This window comes from Mus musculus, chromosome 2 (genome assembly GCF_000001635.26).
Source record: "Mus musculus strain C57BL/6J chromosome 2, GRCm38.p6 C57BL/6J".
In the NCBI taxonomy this organism is placed as follows: Eukaryota; Metazoa; Chordata; class Mammalia; order Rodentia; family Muridae; genus Mus; species Mus musculus.
Genome location: NC_000068.7, coordinates 15,022,799 through 15,039,241, shown reverse-complemented (window position 1 = coordinate 15,039,241; position 16,443 = coordinate 15,022,799). Strand labels below are relative to the sequence as shown.

At 39.5% G+C, this 16,443-nt stretch overlaps 1 protein-coding gene across 15 annotated transcripts in view; it reads left to right on the top strand.

The window, feature by feature from the left end:
• Nsun6 (NOL1/NOP2/Sun domain family member 6) overlaps nucleotides 1-16,443 on the top strand; it is a 64,701-nt gene that overhangs the window by 15,903 nt on the left and 32,355 nt on the right. For 14 of the 15 annotated variants that reach the window (NM_001165943.2, NM_001165941.2, NM_001355685.1 and 11 more), the window contains 3 exons: nucleotides 1,015-1,168; nucleotides 2,886-2,967; nucleotides 9,094-9,213. In NM_001165943.2, the coding sequence (NP_001159415.1) occupies nucleotides 1,015-1,168; nucleotides 2,886-2,967; nucleotides 9,094-9,213 (356 nt within the window). Of the gene's footprint in view, nucleotides 1-1,014; nucleotides 2,808-2,885; nucleotides 2,968-9,093; nucleotides 9,214-16,443 lie in introns of those variants that run through there. The other variant, NM_001165942.1, reaches the window with a different exon arrangement.

Below are 16,443 nucleotides of genomic sequence, written 5' to 3'. Positions count from 1 at the left end.
AAGGGTAGTGAAGGAGACTGAATTGTGCAGTGACACAGCATAGGTACCCTCATGCACATGGCCCAAGCATGGATATACATGTGCACACAGACACATTTTATTTTTCTTATAAAAGGTGGTGAAGTTCCATTTAATACTCCTGATTTCACTACCTTAAAACCTCAATTCTGTCTCCTCTCAGGACATTCATGAGGGTGGCCTCCAGAATCCCAGACAGTGGCTTAAACTTGGCGTTCTTCTTGGGTTCGCTCTGATAATGGTGAATTGCTTGTGCTAAACTGCTGCAGTGCACCCTTACTGGCTCGAGTCAGGAAGCACTGACTTGGCTCTATGACAAACCTGGTCAGTTCCTGGACCTCACCCATCCTGTGTATGATGATCTGGAAAACGATTGCTTTATGGCCTGGCGTGACTCTGGTTTCTTTTTTAGTATACACTTTTATTGACTCCTTTTGTTGGCAACTTAAATGTTGAGTATTGAGTCATGATACTAAGATTTATATAGCAACCTTTACTTAGTATTAGATTTTGCGGAAATAAGTCATATAAATGATGCCTCCTGTTGAAGATTTAGATAGTATGTTTTGAGTACCATTTCTGTATTTTCTTTTTAATAATATAAATTTTATCAATATATTTTTCTATACAGTTCTAGAAAATGTGTACACATGAGGCAGTTTATAGCGAGCATAGGATGGTAACTGTATCAAAGCCCAGGAAGTGATTTTTTAAAAATCATTCTATTTGTTTACATCTCAAATGATATCCCATGTCTGTATTTTCAATGAAAAAAACATAACAAACAAACAAACGTACGTACGTGTCCAGGTAGATGTTAGGGGCTCTTTAAAGGCTCAGCGTTTAGCGGCTGCTGAGGATTATGCTGACATAAGGAGCCAGTTTGTCTTTTCTCTTGTCCAGATTGGTATTTCTACAGATAACCGTTTTAGCTTGAAGGATTTTTACTTGTCTGCTAAAGCACAGGTTAACAGTTTGATTTTCTTCTCTTTCTAGTTATGAAAGCTGGAGATGTTATTTCCGTGTATTCTGATATTAACGGCAAATGTAAGAAAGGAGCCAAAGAATTTGATGGAACTAAAGTATTTCTCGGAAACGGAATTTCTGAACTGAGCCGCAAAGATATCTTCAATGGGTTACCTGATCTGAAGTATGTCACTGAACTCTGTGGGAGGAATAAATTCCTGTCTGTGGTTCAAAAAGCTCAAAACAGTGAAAAGGCATATTTTGTTACACTATATAAAAATTTCCATGACTTCAGCTGGAAAAAATGAGCCCATATTTCAATGATTTTTGGAAAGAGCTCCTTTTTGGTCAAAAAGGTAAATAGATTAAAAACCAAAGCAGTAGGATGTGGATGAAGCTAGTGGTGAGTGCATTGCTGACCTGCCAAGAGGCCCTACGTTTGGCCCTTAGCAGTGCAAAGCAAAGCAAAAGCCCAGGTGAGTGACTGATCACACTGTAATTGGGTAAGAATTTTATCCGTCCTTTTACATTTTAATTGTTTAAACTTTAAAGAACAATGCTTATCTTAATAAAAAATCAAATGAGTTGTTTTTTCAATCATTCTCATTCTCATTTTATCAAAGAAAAGTTTAGTTTTAATGTAATTCAAATATAAAAAATAAATTTTAACAAAATAAATTAAACCTGAAGTATAACTTACGTATGACTATTTATGGTCAAAACTAAATGTTTCAATTCTATTTGTTCAAGCCACACTGATATACAATTAGTTGTAAGTCATATTTGGATGTTGGTAGCGCTGAGTAGAATACAGCCTTGAACAAGTGAGGGCCTGCTTCGGCTGTTTTTTTGAGCTTGGTTTTGGAGAGCTGTGGAGCACCATTGCTCCGAGGTTGACTGCTGACATGCATGCACTAAGCACTGTGAATTGAGCCGTTTAGAAGGGTTCCGGAGTCCACATTCTGAACAGTGTCACATTGGCGTGGCCTTTCTATATGAACGAAGTCAATTCTCCTAAACAAACAGATAGTTAGGCTGTCAGGCTCTAAGACAAAACAAGCTTGCAAATGGCTACAACCTGATTTCCTTCTTCTTACAATGCTTGGTTGATACAGTGATGTCTTGCTTTGAGTGCCCTCTTTAGTTGCTTGCTAATGGTGTGCTCTCGTTTCCAATGGTGTTTCTAGTGACTGCTGAACCATGTTTGTTTTTCTGGTGGGAAAAAAAAGGTAACCATTCTTGAAAAAGCCTGTTGGCTACTCTGCAGTACTTGTAAGTTCTCTCCCACTGATAATTATGGAACATGCCACTCAGATGCAGTGTTTGTCTATATGAATCACTATCTATAATGCCTTCCTGTTCCCAGCAGCTCCACTGCCAGTAGTAAAATTGAACAGAGGTAGAACAGGTCATCTGGGGACAGTGTCAGTACTGGATATACTGGGCATATTGGGCAGCTCTTCTGGAGAAAAATGGGAGTGGAGCAGGCCCTGCCTTTGTCAGTGCTCAGCATCAGCATGAGCTTAGATATTTTTCCTTGTTTTCATATAAGTATCTAGCAGAGTGCCTTATACATTCAGTCATGCACAAAATGTGTTAGTAGATTAGAATAAAGTAAGAATTAGGTGTTCTTTGCCTTTTAACTTATTGAATTCTCAAAAGAAACTCTCGTGCTTACTAAAATAGTTATGTAACTTTATTTTTTTAATGTAATTTATTTATGAGATTTATTTATTTATTTATTTGTATGAGATTCTCTTGTAAAATACAAAACAATCAACAGGACCATTATAATTTGGTAAATAAAAGAACTCTTTAAATGCACAACAGCTTATATTTGATGAGTCTTTCCTACAAGTATATGCTATATGCAGACTAATATTTAATTTCTTATTTTTTAGAGGTATAGGCATAAGAATGACAGAACCCATATATCTCAGTCCCTCGTTTGACAATGTTCTACCCAGTTATATATTTTTACAGGTAAGAAAAATACTGAGTGACATTGAAGCATTTGGATAAATTATTAGGAAGAATTTTTCTCTTTTATTAATATTCGTGTATCTCTTCATTTTCTGACCTACTGTTCTCAAATACCAAGATAGTTCTTCTGAGCACTCTTTTCTGTGTTGATTTTAATATTCTGTCCTCTGTGTCTAAAGGTGATTTAATGATATGATATAATTATTGTTCTTCATCTCAGAATGTTAATCATAAGTAATGCACATACTGATGTGTAGCTAAAGGTTCTAGTTGTGAGAGTAATGCTCAGAATTACTCAGATGGTTTGCTGCCAGCAGGGTTTTGTCAAGCTGTAATTAAGTGCTGGGATAGGATGAGCCATTTTGTCTTTTCCAGCTTCTTAAGTACATTCATGGCCATCAACTCATTTTAATGCTATTATTACATAAAGTAGAAATACCGAAGATTAGATCTGTTGGGGTTCTTAGTCAAGGTCACACTGCTAATAATAATTGGCAACATCTGAATTTAAACTCGTGTTCAGGAGCAAAGTACTTTCTTCTCTTCTCAGTATTAAACCACAAGATACTACACAAATCTGGCAATTATTTCTGGACAAGACAAATCAAAAGTGATTTGTGTGTGTTATTACCTAGTTGAACCTCAGGGCTGATGTAAAGTGACAGAACCTCTAGCCTTCTGCCTGTTTGGCTGTGAATCACTTTGGGGGATTTTGTTTGCTTGGTTTGGTTTTGCTTGTGATCATTTCCAACACCCTGTGACTCATGGTGGGTGTTTTCTGCACACCTTCACACTGCTAACATGAAAGAAGTCTTCATTTTCTCTTTGGTAAGATAAAGATATGCCTGCTTATCTTTTAATTCAGTTTGGACTTTCGGAAGGAGAGATCTGTATAGTGCAAACTTCTTTTAGATCCCTTATTGTTTATACCAACTTGAGCTACCTTTCCTGATTTTGGGATTTATCTTTTTTTAATTGTATGTATGTGTGTATTTTTGCATTGTGGGTATGTGTGCAGGTACTCATGGAGGTCAGAATAAGGTGTTAGAAAGACTCATGGAGCTGGAGTTACAGGTGATTGTGTGCTGCCCAATGTGAATGCTGGGAATGAACTCAGCTCCTCTGCAAGAACGGTATTTCTCTTAACTGCTACACCACAGTTTGAGCCCCCCGTATTTCTGACTGTAAAACTAGCTCAGGAATGATTATAAAATATAAATCATGAAACAATTTGTAATCCATATTATCCATACAAGCCATAAAACTATTTTTTTCATTTTATAACAAAAGACACTAGACTACTGCTGGACTAAAGCTTTTATATTTGAAGATAGAGTTTAACTTTTTGCCATTTTCCTAGTGGCAACTGTTTTTGTTTTTTCCATATAATATATGTAGCAGGCCATTGATTAGCCTGTGAAACCAACTAAAATTATAATGATGATCACAATTAATGCATACTGAGTATTTAACTATGTTCCACTAGTCTTTCATATATACTACTTCATGCATCACTTCAAAATCTCTAAGGTCATAGGTAAGGCAACAGAGAGTTAAAGAGATGAAGTGTATAGTAGACAGTGGGCTAACTGTGCCTCGTTGACTGTGAAACAGAAACTGCAGATTTTAACCCAGGTCTTTTTTTAATATTTATATTACATTATTATATTTATTTTAAATATTTATTTAGTTTTTATACAAGTACACCATAGCTGTCTTCAGACACATGCCAGAAGAATACATCAGATCCCATTACAGATGGTTGTGAGCCACCATGTGGTTGCTGGGAATTGAAGTCAGGACCTCTGGAAGAGCAGTCAGTGCTCTAACCACTGAGCCATCTCTCCAGCACTGAACCCAGGTCTTTGATTCAAACGTGTCCTTGAGACATGACTCCTGGAGACCTGCACACATATTAGTACAGTGCTCAGTTAAGACACAGGCTCTAATCCAGTCTGAGCTGTTGGAATGTAGGCTCTAGGAAATTCCTGTGTTTCCTAAGTATTTCAAGTACTGCTTTTATAGCTTTGTGACCTAAGGTTAGTTGGTCTAAAAATTTTACTGATCTTTTAATATTAAATTTCTCTTTGCAAACTAGGTCAGAACCACCATTTTTTTTTTCAGTTGGAAAAAGATATTTTTTCATACAATATATTTTGGTCATGTTTTTCCCCTCCTCCAACACCCAGTTCCTCCCAGGTCCCTCTCTCTTCTCTGCCCATCCATCTTTATATTCTTTCTCTCTTAAAAAAACAAAAACAAAAACAAAAATAAAACACCCTCCCCTTTAGCAAACCCACAAAAACAAGTAAGCAACAGGCCAATAAAACAGAAAAGAAAAAAAATTAAAAATAAATGAAACAAAAAATCCACAAAAATACCACTGAGTTTGTTTTGTGTTGATTAGCTGTCCCAGGGCATAGGGCCTGCTCTGGTATGTGGTTTATATTTATAAATACCCAGTGAGAGTCCATTGGAGAAGATTGATTTTGCTTTAGCAGCAATATCAGTTGTACATAGCTTCTTGCTAAGATGTAGGACACTTCCTCTCAGTGCTGGACCTTCTCAGACTTGAATCTGTACAGGTCTTATGTGTGCTGGCACAGTTTCCTTGAGTTCATCTGTGTATTGTCCTGTTGTGTCTTGAAGACATTGTTTCTATGGAGTTATCTGTCATCTCTGGCTCTCACAGTCTTTCTGCCTCTTCTTCTGCATAGGTTCTTGAGCAGGCAGGGCTTTGGTGAAGACATCCTATTTAGGAGTACGTGGTCTAAAGTCACTGTTTTCACATTGTCCAGTGGTGAGTCTGTTAATTTTTGTCTATGCAAAACAAAGCTGCTCTGTTGAGGGTTAAGCCAAGCACTGATGTATGGATATAGCAGTATGTTATGAGGAATTCTTGTATTGTTTTGTTGCTTTAGCAGAATAATAGTATTGGGTTTTCCCCTAGGACCATGACCTGTCGCAGGTTCTTACAAGTTTAGAAATGGGAGGTATGGATTCCATCATATGGAGTAAACCTTAAATCCAATAAAAATGTAGTTGGTTACCCATTTAATGTTTGTGCCACTGCTGCACCAGTATATTTTGCATGCAGGTCACTGCTGTAGGTTGTGGGATTTGTAGCTGGAGATCTTGACAATTCCCTTTCTCCTTCAGTAGTATATAGAGTCCTTCAGCACCAGGACTGGTGAAACTTCTGCTTAGGTACCAGCTTGACTTCTCAGTGCTTGGTGATATGATACATACATACATACATACATACATGCTGTCTTTGGCAATAGAGCTTTACCGTCAGGTTTTAGACAACAACCAGTAGCCTTGGCGATATCCTGTGATGTTTGGGGGCGTCTCCCATTCCTGCCTGCCCTTGGAGGTTTCACTTCGTGTCAAAAGCTATCCGGTTGGAGCATTGTCTCCCCTATTGTTTGGTGATACAATTTAGCTCGCCGTTTTATATGTATATATCTTAGGAAGCTTCTACAATAGCAGGGGTCCTCCATATGGTTTTTCCAGTGCACTTTCGTGTTGGTTGTCTCTCCCCACGTTTACCCTTGTCTCCCATCTCCCTCCCTATTTAATTCTATTCGTTTTCCTTCTGTCTCTCTAAAACACTATATTCCATTTCCCTTTCTTGGGAATTCCTTCCCCTTCTCCTGGTTCCTTATGAGATACCAAGCCTCTGCTGTTATTTGTATTGTAGCATTACATTTTAAAGGATTTAAAGCTAACAGCTACACATAAGAGAAAACATACAATATTTGTATTTTGGGGTCTAAGGTTACCTCATCTAGGATGATTTTTTTCTAACTTTATTCATTTATTAGATGACCATCTAGGCGGTTTCCAATTTCTGGCTATTATGAATAAAACAGCAATTAACAGGAATGAACAAACATCTCTGTAGTATGATGTAGAGTCCTTTGGTTGCATGCCCAAGAGTAGAATAGCTGGATCTTGTGGTATACTGATTTTCAGCGTGTTAAGGAACCCTCATACTGATTTCCATAGGTTGTGTGCCTGTTTGCACTTCACACTAGCAGTGAATAAGTGGTTTCCCTTTTCCACAGCCTTGCCAGCTGTCATGTGTTTTATTGATCTTGGGCATTCTGACTTGAGTTAGATAAAATCTCAAAATAGCTTTAATCTACATTTCTCTGATGGCTAGGAAAAAACACTAATAGGGCAGCAGGAGAGAGCCAGGCCACTGGTGTTTGCACTGAGACTCTGAATCCCAGGGAGTAGAGAAGATGTGGAAGGAGGAGCTCCTGTAGGCAGGCTGCATGCAGCAAGACTGAGTCTGGAGAGATCTGAGTGGAGGACAGGAAGAACAATGAAAATCACCTACCTTCGTCTCAGCCCTGTGTGGCCTTTGGGGTTTCATAGCTCTCAGTTTCTTAGAATGTTGTTTGACCTAGAAGAACCTGAGTAGGTTGGTTGAATGTAGGTAACAATAATTTCCTTAAGGAGTTTCAAAAAAGAAAAAAAAATGGTCAAAAGAGTAAGTTTTGCTTAAAATTTTTAAAATTTATATATCCATAATTTTTAGAAGGGACATTTGCTGCTATGGCCCTGTGTGAAAGTCAAAGGACAACTCCTGTGGGACTTGCAGATTGAACTCTGATTATCAGGTTTGGTGGCAGGCACCTTCATCTGCTGAGCCATCTCAGTGGCCCACATTTAAGTTGTAGAATTTGAAAAAATAATCATTTCCATCATTATTGTTGAATTCTTACATATGTACTAGATTGTCAGAAATGGAAAAGGTTCACAGTTGTGTACAATGGTAGAAGAATACAGGTGACCTTTTAGACAGATGTGCATTTTAAGATGACTGTGGTATTTACAGGTGGGTAAAGGAGCCTCGCTGAAAGGGCAGTAGGAGCACCATGCCAATCTGAGGGGTTTTATGTTTTTAATATTAGTCTTAAAAACAATATTCAGAAGCTGAAATCACCCAGGGCGACTGAGGCAGAAGGGCGAGTAATGTGTGGCTTCCTTGGTGTAGAAAAAAGCTGCACCCAGAGCTTCTCAAAGTGAAGACACGCGCACGTGCACACTACAGACGACTGAAAGAGACAGGTGCCCTGAAAACAACTCGTAAATCCCTTTTGCTCACAGGTAGTTGTCAGTAGCCATTTCTTTGAAAGCTGAGAAACTGATGGAATTGTACCTTGTTGGGGCAGGGTCTCGCTTGTTTCTGCCCTTTTCCCGCCTCCTGAGCTGCTGGATAGCTCTCCTGTCTCTACCTCCTGTCTTTCCTTGGGAAAGCTGGGGTATTGTAGATAAAGCTTTTAAATGTGGGTTTCATGGCAGGCTTTCCTCTGATCCACTAGAGAGATGAGTGAATGCCACATCACTTTCAGGTTAAAAGTCACTCTTATAACTTTTCAAAATACCTTTCAAAATAGGAGAAAATGTAAAGTGTAAGAAAATCTTGGTGCAAGGTAAGATTCTTTGTCCTTCAGTAGCTTGTGCCAGTGGTAGCTTGTTTTCAAAGTTCTGTGGTAAACTGCTGCTTTGCATTTATTCTCTCAAGCCTGCGACACTGGCTTATAACTTAATTAAATGGATATTGTTGTTCTTATTAAAGGTGTGTGTGTGTGTGTGTGTGTGTGTGTGTGCACATGTCACTGCATGTGTGCTTAGGTCAGAGGACAGCTTGTGGTAGTTCTTTTCCTTTACCATGTAGGTCCAGAGATTAAAATCAAGTTGCCAGGTTGGACAGCAAGTGCGTTTATCCACTGAGCCATCCCACAAACCATGGTACAGTTTCCTGACTGGGGTTCGGTAACTGGCTTATGAAGAAGGTACAACTAAAGCATTTACATTTTGAAGACATATCAGCTATGCATAAGAGCTTGGTAGACGCTATCCCCTTTCGATCCTTATGATAATTGAAGTCATGTTAGAGAGCCAGTGAGGAATTGCTAGGGAGTCTGTGTGTGCCTTCAGATGCCTCTTTCCTGGCCTTACTCTGAAAGAACCATCATCTTCTAAATCTCTGTCCTTCACTTCTTCCAACATTAAATGTGGGAAATGTTATATTTTGTTTATTGAGTTGAAAGGCTATATTATCAAGACTCATCTTTTTTCTTTTTCTCTTTCTTTTTCTTTTTCTTATAGAATTTACCATCTACAGTTGTAGCTCATGTTCTTGATCCTCAACCTGGAGAGAAGATTCTAGATATGTGTGCAGCCCCTGGGGGCAAAACTACACATACTGCAGCACTGATGCAGGACAAGGTAAGATGTCTTCATGGCAGGCTCCTCTCAGACAGTTCCCATGGCCACTGACAGTCGCATAGGAAGTTCGGGTGTTTCACTGAAAAACTCCACCTTGGATTACACAGTCAATTCAGGTGGCTGTCATTTATGGGGCCCACCTCAAGGGATTGCCAGTTTGCTAATGAAACTCTAGACTTGTTCCCTTATAGGATTATTTAGCTGAAATACTTAAGAGATGTTTTCTTGTTCTTAATTTTGAGATTTTAAATTTGGATGGGCTACTAAGGTATAAACCACCACTAAAAATTAATTTTAGAGAATGTTATCAGTGTGTTACCATCTCTGTGGCCTATAGGTACACATACAATAAACAAATAAACATCCCTGTGAACTTTCATTCGTGTATCTAGAAAAGGATGTAGTTTTGATAGTGTTTCTATATCACAAATGTGAGTGAGTTTGTTCCTGGGTAACTTCACCCAATTTTTACTGCATTTTTCTCTTTAAGTATAAATATGCCAAAGAGCTTTCTTTTATCATGGGCTGGTTTTATCTGTGTCTAAAACTCATTAATGTTGTAATCATTTTTCTCAATTGAAGAAACAAGGCCATTTGTTTCAAGCTTTATAATACGGAATGCTTGCTAAAATTTAACCTGCAAGAACAGGGCAGTGCAGTGTCGCAGTCTCCGCTTGCCACAGAGACAAGAACGACACAGACACCAAGACGGGTTCATGCAGCTTCTGCAGCTTCCTCTTTACTTGTAGCTCTTTACTTAAAGCTCTTTTCCTTCCTCAGCTTTTTTTTACTTAGGGCAAGGGCTATATTTATATAGTAGCGGCAACTGACCTCATCTCGGTCCACACCACCTCATCCAATCAGAATCACACATGCTCCAGGCACGAGCTCAGGTCAGTCACAGATAGGCTGACAGATCTGGATCACGAGGAATAATCTAACTTGGGAGACAGCTTACGCATGCAGTTTCACTGCGCATGTTTGGACAAGGCAGTAAACATGTGGGTTTCACAGGGCTTAGCAATGGGCCAGGGCGCCATCTTGGCCCATGCGGTCGCATCCGCTTCCCGCAGTGCAGTGGTATGGAATTCAGGGTATATAGATGATTTTTATGATGTTTGTATGCTCATGAGGATATTTAAATGAGAAATTGATAACACTGGGGAGAGAGAATAACGACTGAATAGGAGAGATGGGCCAGCAAATGATGTGCAGGAGGCGTGACGTGGTAGCATGAAACAGTTTACCCTGGAAACAGGAACGAAGGCTACACATGAATGCTGCTGGATTGGAATATATGCTGTAGTACATGCTGAGAGTCTCTCCCTTGTTTCAGCCTTCTTAATAAACAGGAAGCAAAAAGAACAGATACAGAGGAGAGAGAGAGAGAGCAAGAATTTTGAGATGTGAAATAACAGCCTAGAAAGTTGACTCCAAAATGAGGCATGGACATGTCCAGTGTTTACTAAGCGGTCATGAATGTATCTGTCAGAACTTTATCGTTGGTAGTCCATGAGATTTTATGATTTTTGGCTGTGCAGGGGTGGGTGAAAAATTGACAAAGAGCTGACTTTGCTGTGGCAGAGCTTGTAAATATGCACCCAGAAGCATGCTGTGTGTATAGTTAGGATGGACAGAAAGGGGTGACAGCATTATGCTTCTCCCCATGGGGTGTCCAGGCACTGATATGCAGTGATACTGCTCTCTTAGACGATGTTCTGTGAAACAGGCACTCTCTTTAAGGGGGGGGGGGGCATGTAACAAGAGTTGGGGTACTGGTTTCCAAAGTGTGCACTATATACAAATGTTGGGGTACTGGTTTCCAAAGTGTGCACTATTGACCGGGACTCATGTGCTGGGAATGCTTTATTTGCAGTAAGAGGGACCCCAGGTGCTAATTTGGCCTAGAGGGAAGTGATGTCTACCAGAAGAAGGGAGGTGGGGTTAGTGGGGCTATGTGCCCTGGGGCATGCAGGCTGACAATAGGGAGAGAGGAGTCTTAATCCTGCTGGCCTCAAGATGTGATTGTCTAGGTTTGGATATTTCTCCATCTTGCTCTTCCAGGCCTGTTCCCTGGGTGCACTTGCCAAGATGATAAATGGAATAGCTCAGGGGCCAAGGCATGGTGACAGCTGGCAGGTCAAGGGTTAATTTATGGAGTATTTAATGTACATACCTTTTCAGTTTACTCAGAATGTAGATGTGATTACTAATGAAAATGTTATAGTCTGCCTGTAATTTATAATACATTGATAGTTTTTGTCAAAAGTAAGTTGCTTAGGGTGGGTGCAATGCTGAGGGTTGAAACCAGTGCCTTTGTACAAGCTAGGCAGGTGCACTTCTCACAGAGCTGGACTCCCCAGGAGTCTTACTGTAGTAAAACAAGGCTTTCCACGAGTCAATATTTATGGTCTTATGATGCTATTTAAAAACACAATGCCTTGGTGGCATACAACTAAACATTCGTTAAGCTGAGGCAGGCTAGAGGATTTGTGCTGCTCTGAAGGCACTGGTACAGCTGCAGATAAGCTGATGTTTCTGGTAATGCTGTGCAGATTCATTCACTTGGGTTTCTATGGTTTTTACTTATCTAAAATGATCTCTACTGAGACAGCTGGGATGCTCTGCCTCTCTGGTCTTTGTGTCTTTCTCTTGCTAGTTCCTGAAGACCAGCCCAGCAAAGGGCAGTAGTTAAGGCTGCTGTCAATTACCCAGTTTTATGTATCTTCTTACATCCCATTTACCATCTTGCTGTCAGCCAAGAGTAGCCACTTGGCCTAGTCCTACAGTGGTAGGTTGTTGGATACTTCAGGCTTGCTGGAGCTTTTGATTCTTTTTGTTATGTGTTAAACAAGCATATAAATTCAGCTTCTAGACTAGTGCGTTTGTGAAAGAGCTCACAGCTAGGGGAATTCACTCTCTGCAGTCTAGCTGAACCTCATTTGCCTCTTTTCCCTACTTTTCCTGTTCAGCTCACCCTACATGTCAAGGGTTTGCCTGTCCAACCTGTTTGTCAAGTTGTTGGATTTCTTAAAGCCCTGATGGTATCAAGTAACATGACCAGAAAGCGCATGTATTATAGTTTTGACGCAAGTGATATATACAGGTGATATATACATTTTTAAAAATAAGAAAATATTCAGAAGAGTAGATCTACCATGTAAAGACTGTTACTTCATAGTGTGTTTCAAATATCACCCACATGTCTCAGTATATTCTTAAAACTCTGACCATGTGACTTTGACTTAAGCCTGACCTAAGTAAGATATTTTAAGTTAGTTTCATTATGACATTTCCATACATATTTGTCATTATACTTTGTTTCTCTTCATCTCCCTCATCATTGCTCTTCCCACCTCTCATGTTGGGCTCCCTTCTCCCCCACAAATCATCTTCTGTGTACATGCCACTTGATTCCCATTACTATTGTTCATGCCTCCCACTTTCTTTAGGATTGTTTTCTCTGTTCATATGGTCCCCTTCTACTTCTATGATACACAGGCATGCATGTGCTCACACACACACACACACACACACACATACACAAACACACACACACACACACATACACACACACACACACACACACACACACATACATACACACACATTAGTATATGGGAGAATATATACAATATTTGTATTTTTGAATCTGGCTTGTTTTGCTTACACAGTGATCTCTAGTTCTGTCCATTTTCTTGCAAATATCATTTAAATTACTTTGCATGTATTTTCAAGAAAATACATTAGTCTGTGTTTATCAGAGAAATTGCCTATAATTTTCTTTGTTGTGGTCATACCTGGTTTTGGTATAAGGGCAATATTGGCTTCAAGAGTGAGTTTGAAGAGTTTCCGTAATGTTGACATTAGCTCTTCTTTAAAAGCTTGGTAGAATCAGTGTGAAGCTTTTCAGTTCTGGGTGTTTCTTTGTTCAGTCTTCTTAATGCTCTTCATTCTTCCTGGTTGTTATGGATCTGTTTACGTTAATTTTAGTAGATCTTATATGTTAGGAATTTATTCATTCAGTCTAGATTTGCTAGTCTTTTGGAACCTAATGATCTATATCTCACCGGCATCTGATATAACATCCTTAATTTTTTCTATTTCTTTTTTTTTCTTTGTTTGTTTTTTGTTTGTTTGTTTATTTTTGTTTGTTTGTTTTTCTTTTCCATTTTTTATTAGGTATTTAGCTCATTTACATTTCCAATGCTATACCAAAAGTCCCCCATACCCACCCACACCCACTCCCCTACCCAACCACTCCCCCTTTTTGGCCCTGGCGTTCCCCTGTACTGGGGCATATAAAGTTTGCAAGTCCAATGGGCCTCTCTTTCCAGTGATGGCCGACTAGGCCATCTTTTGATACATATGCATCTAGAGTCAAAAGCTCCGGGGTACTGGTTAGTTCATAATGTTGTTCCACCTATAGGGTTGCAGATCCCTTTAGCTCCTTGGCTACTTTCTCTAGCTCCTCCATTGGGAGCCCTGTGATCCATCCATTAGCTGACTGTGAGCATCCACTTCTGTGTTTGCTAGGCCCCGGCATAGTCTCACAAGAGACAGCTACATCTGGGTCCTTTCAATAAAATCTTGCTAGTGTATGCAATGGTGTCAGCGTTTGGATGCTGATTATGGGGTGGATCCCTGGATATGGCAGTCTCTACATGGTCCATCCTTTCATCTCAGCTCCAAACTTTGTCTCTGCAACTCCTTCCAAGGGTGTTTTGTTCCCACTTCTAAGGAGGGGCATAGTGTCCACACTTCAGTCTTCATTTTTCTTGAGTTTCATGTGTTTAGGAAATTGTATCTTATATCTTGAGTATCCTAGGTTTTGGGCTAATATCCACTTATCAGTGAGTACATATTGTGTGAGTTCCTTTGTGAATGTGTTAGCTCACTCAGGATGATGCCCTCCAGGTCCATCCATTTGGCTAGGAATTTCATAAATTTATTCTTTTTAATAGCTGAGTAGTACTCCATTGTGTAGATGTACCACATTTTCTGTATCCATTCCTCTGTTGAGGGGCATCTGGGTTCTTTTCAGCTTCTGGCTATTATAAATAAGGCTGCTATGAACATAGTGGAGCATGTGTCCTTCTTACCAGTTGGGGCATCTTCTGGATATATGCCCAGGAGAGGTATTGCTGGATCCTCCGGTAGTACTATGTCCAATTTTCTGAGGAACCACCAGACTGATTTCCAGAGTGGTTGTACAAGCCTGCAATCCCACCAACAATGGAGGAGTGTTCCTCTTTCTCCACATCCTCGCCAGCATCTGCTGTTACCTGAATTTTTGATCTTAGCCATTCTGACTGGTGTGAGGTGGAATCTCAGTGTTGTTTTGATTTGCATTTCCCTGATGATTAAGGATGTTGAACATTTTTTCAGGTGCTTCTCAGCCATTCGGTATTCCTCAGGTGAGAATTCTTTGTTCAGTTCTGAGCCCCATTTTTAATGGGGTTATTTGATTTTCTGAAGTCCACCTTCTTGAGTTCTTTATATATGTTGGATATTAGTCCCCTATCTGATTTAGGATAGGTAAAGATCCTTTCCCAATCTGTTGGTGCTCTTTTTGTCTTATTGACGGTGTCTTTTGCCTTGCAGAAACTTTGGAGTTTCATTAGGTCCCATTTGTCAATTCTCGATCTTACAGCACAAGCCATTGCTGTTCTGTTCAGGAATTTTTCCCCTGTGCCCATATCTTCAAGGCTTTTCCCCACTTTCTCCTCTATAAGTTTCAGTGTCTCTGGTTTTATGTGAAGTTCCTTGATCCACTTAGATTTGACCTTAGTACAAGGAGATAAGTATGGATTGATTCGCATTCTTCTACATGATAACAACCAGTTGTGCCAGCACCAATTGTTGAAAATGCTGTCTTTCTTCCACTGGATGGTTTTAGCTCCCTTGTCGAAGATCAAGTGACCATAGGTGTGTGGGTTCATTTCTGGGTCTTCAATTCTATTCCATTGGTCTACTTGTCTGTCTCTATACCAGTACCATGCAGTTTTTATCACAATTGCTCTGTAGTAAAGCTTTAGGTCAGGCATGGTGATTCCACCAGAGGTTCTTTTATCCTTGAGAAGAGTTTTTGCTATCCTAGGTTTTTTGTTATTCCAGATGAATCTGCTGATTGCCCTTTCTAATTCGTTGAAGAATTGAGTTGGAATTTTGATGGGGATTGCATTGAATCTGTAGATTGCTTTTGGCAAGATAGCCATTTTTACAATGTTGATCCTGCCAATCCATGAGCATGGGAGATCTTTCTATCTTCTGAGATCTTCTTTAATTTCTTTCTTCAGAGACTTGAAGTTTTTATCATACAGATCTTTCACTTCCTTCGTTAGAGTCACGCCGAGATATTTTATATTATTTGTGACTATTGAGAAGGGTGTTGTTTCCCTAATTTCTTTCTCAGCCTGTTTATTCTTTGTGTAGAGAAAGGCCATTGACTTGTTTGAGTTAATTTTATATCCAGCTACTTCACCGAAGCTGTTTATCAGGTTTAGGAGTTCTCTGGTGGAATTTTTAGGGTCACTTATATATACTATCATATCATCTGCAAAAAGTGATATTTTGACTTCCTCTTTTCCAATTTGTATCCCCTTGATCTCCTTTTGTGGTCGAATTGCTCTGGCTAATACTTCAAGTACTATGTTGAAAAGGTACGGAGAAAGTGGGCAGCCTTGTGTAGTCCCTGATTTTAGTGGGATTGCTTCCAGCTTCTCTCCATTTACTTTGATGTTGGCTACTGGTTTGCTGTAGATTGCTTTTTATCATGTTTATGTATGGGCCCTGAATTCCTGATCTTTCCAAAACTTTTATCATGAATGGTTGTTGGATCTTGTCAAATGCTGTTTCTGCATCTAACGAGATGATCATGTGGTTTTTGTCTTTGAGTTTGTTTATATAATGGATTACATTGATGGATTTTCGTATATTAAACCATCCCTGCATCCCTGGAATAAAACCTACTTGGTCAGGATGGATGATTGCTTTAATGTGTTCTTGGATTCCGTTAGCGAGAATTTTATTAAGGATTTTTGCATCGATATTCATAAGAGAAATTGGTCTGAAGTTCTCTATCTTTGTTGGATCTTTCTGTGGTTTAGGTATCAGAGTAATAGTGGCTTCATAAAATGAGTTGGGTAGAGTACCTTCTACTTCTATCTTGTGGAAAAGTTTGTGCAGAACTGGAATTAGATCTTCTTTGAAGGTCTGATAGAACTCTGC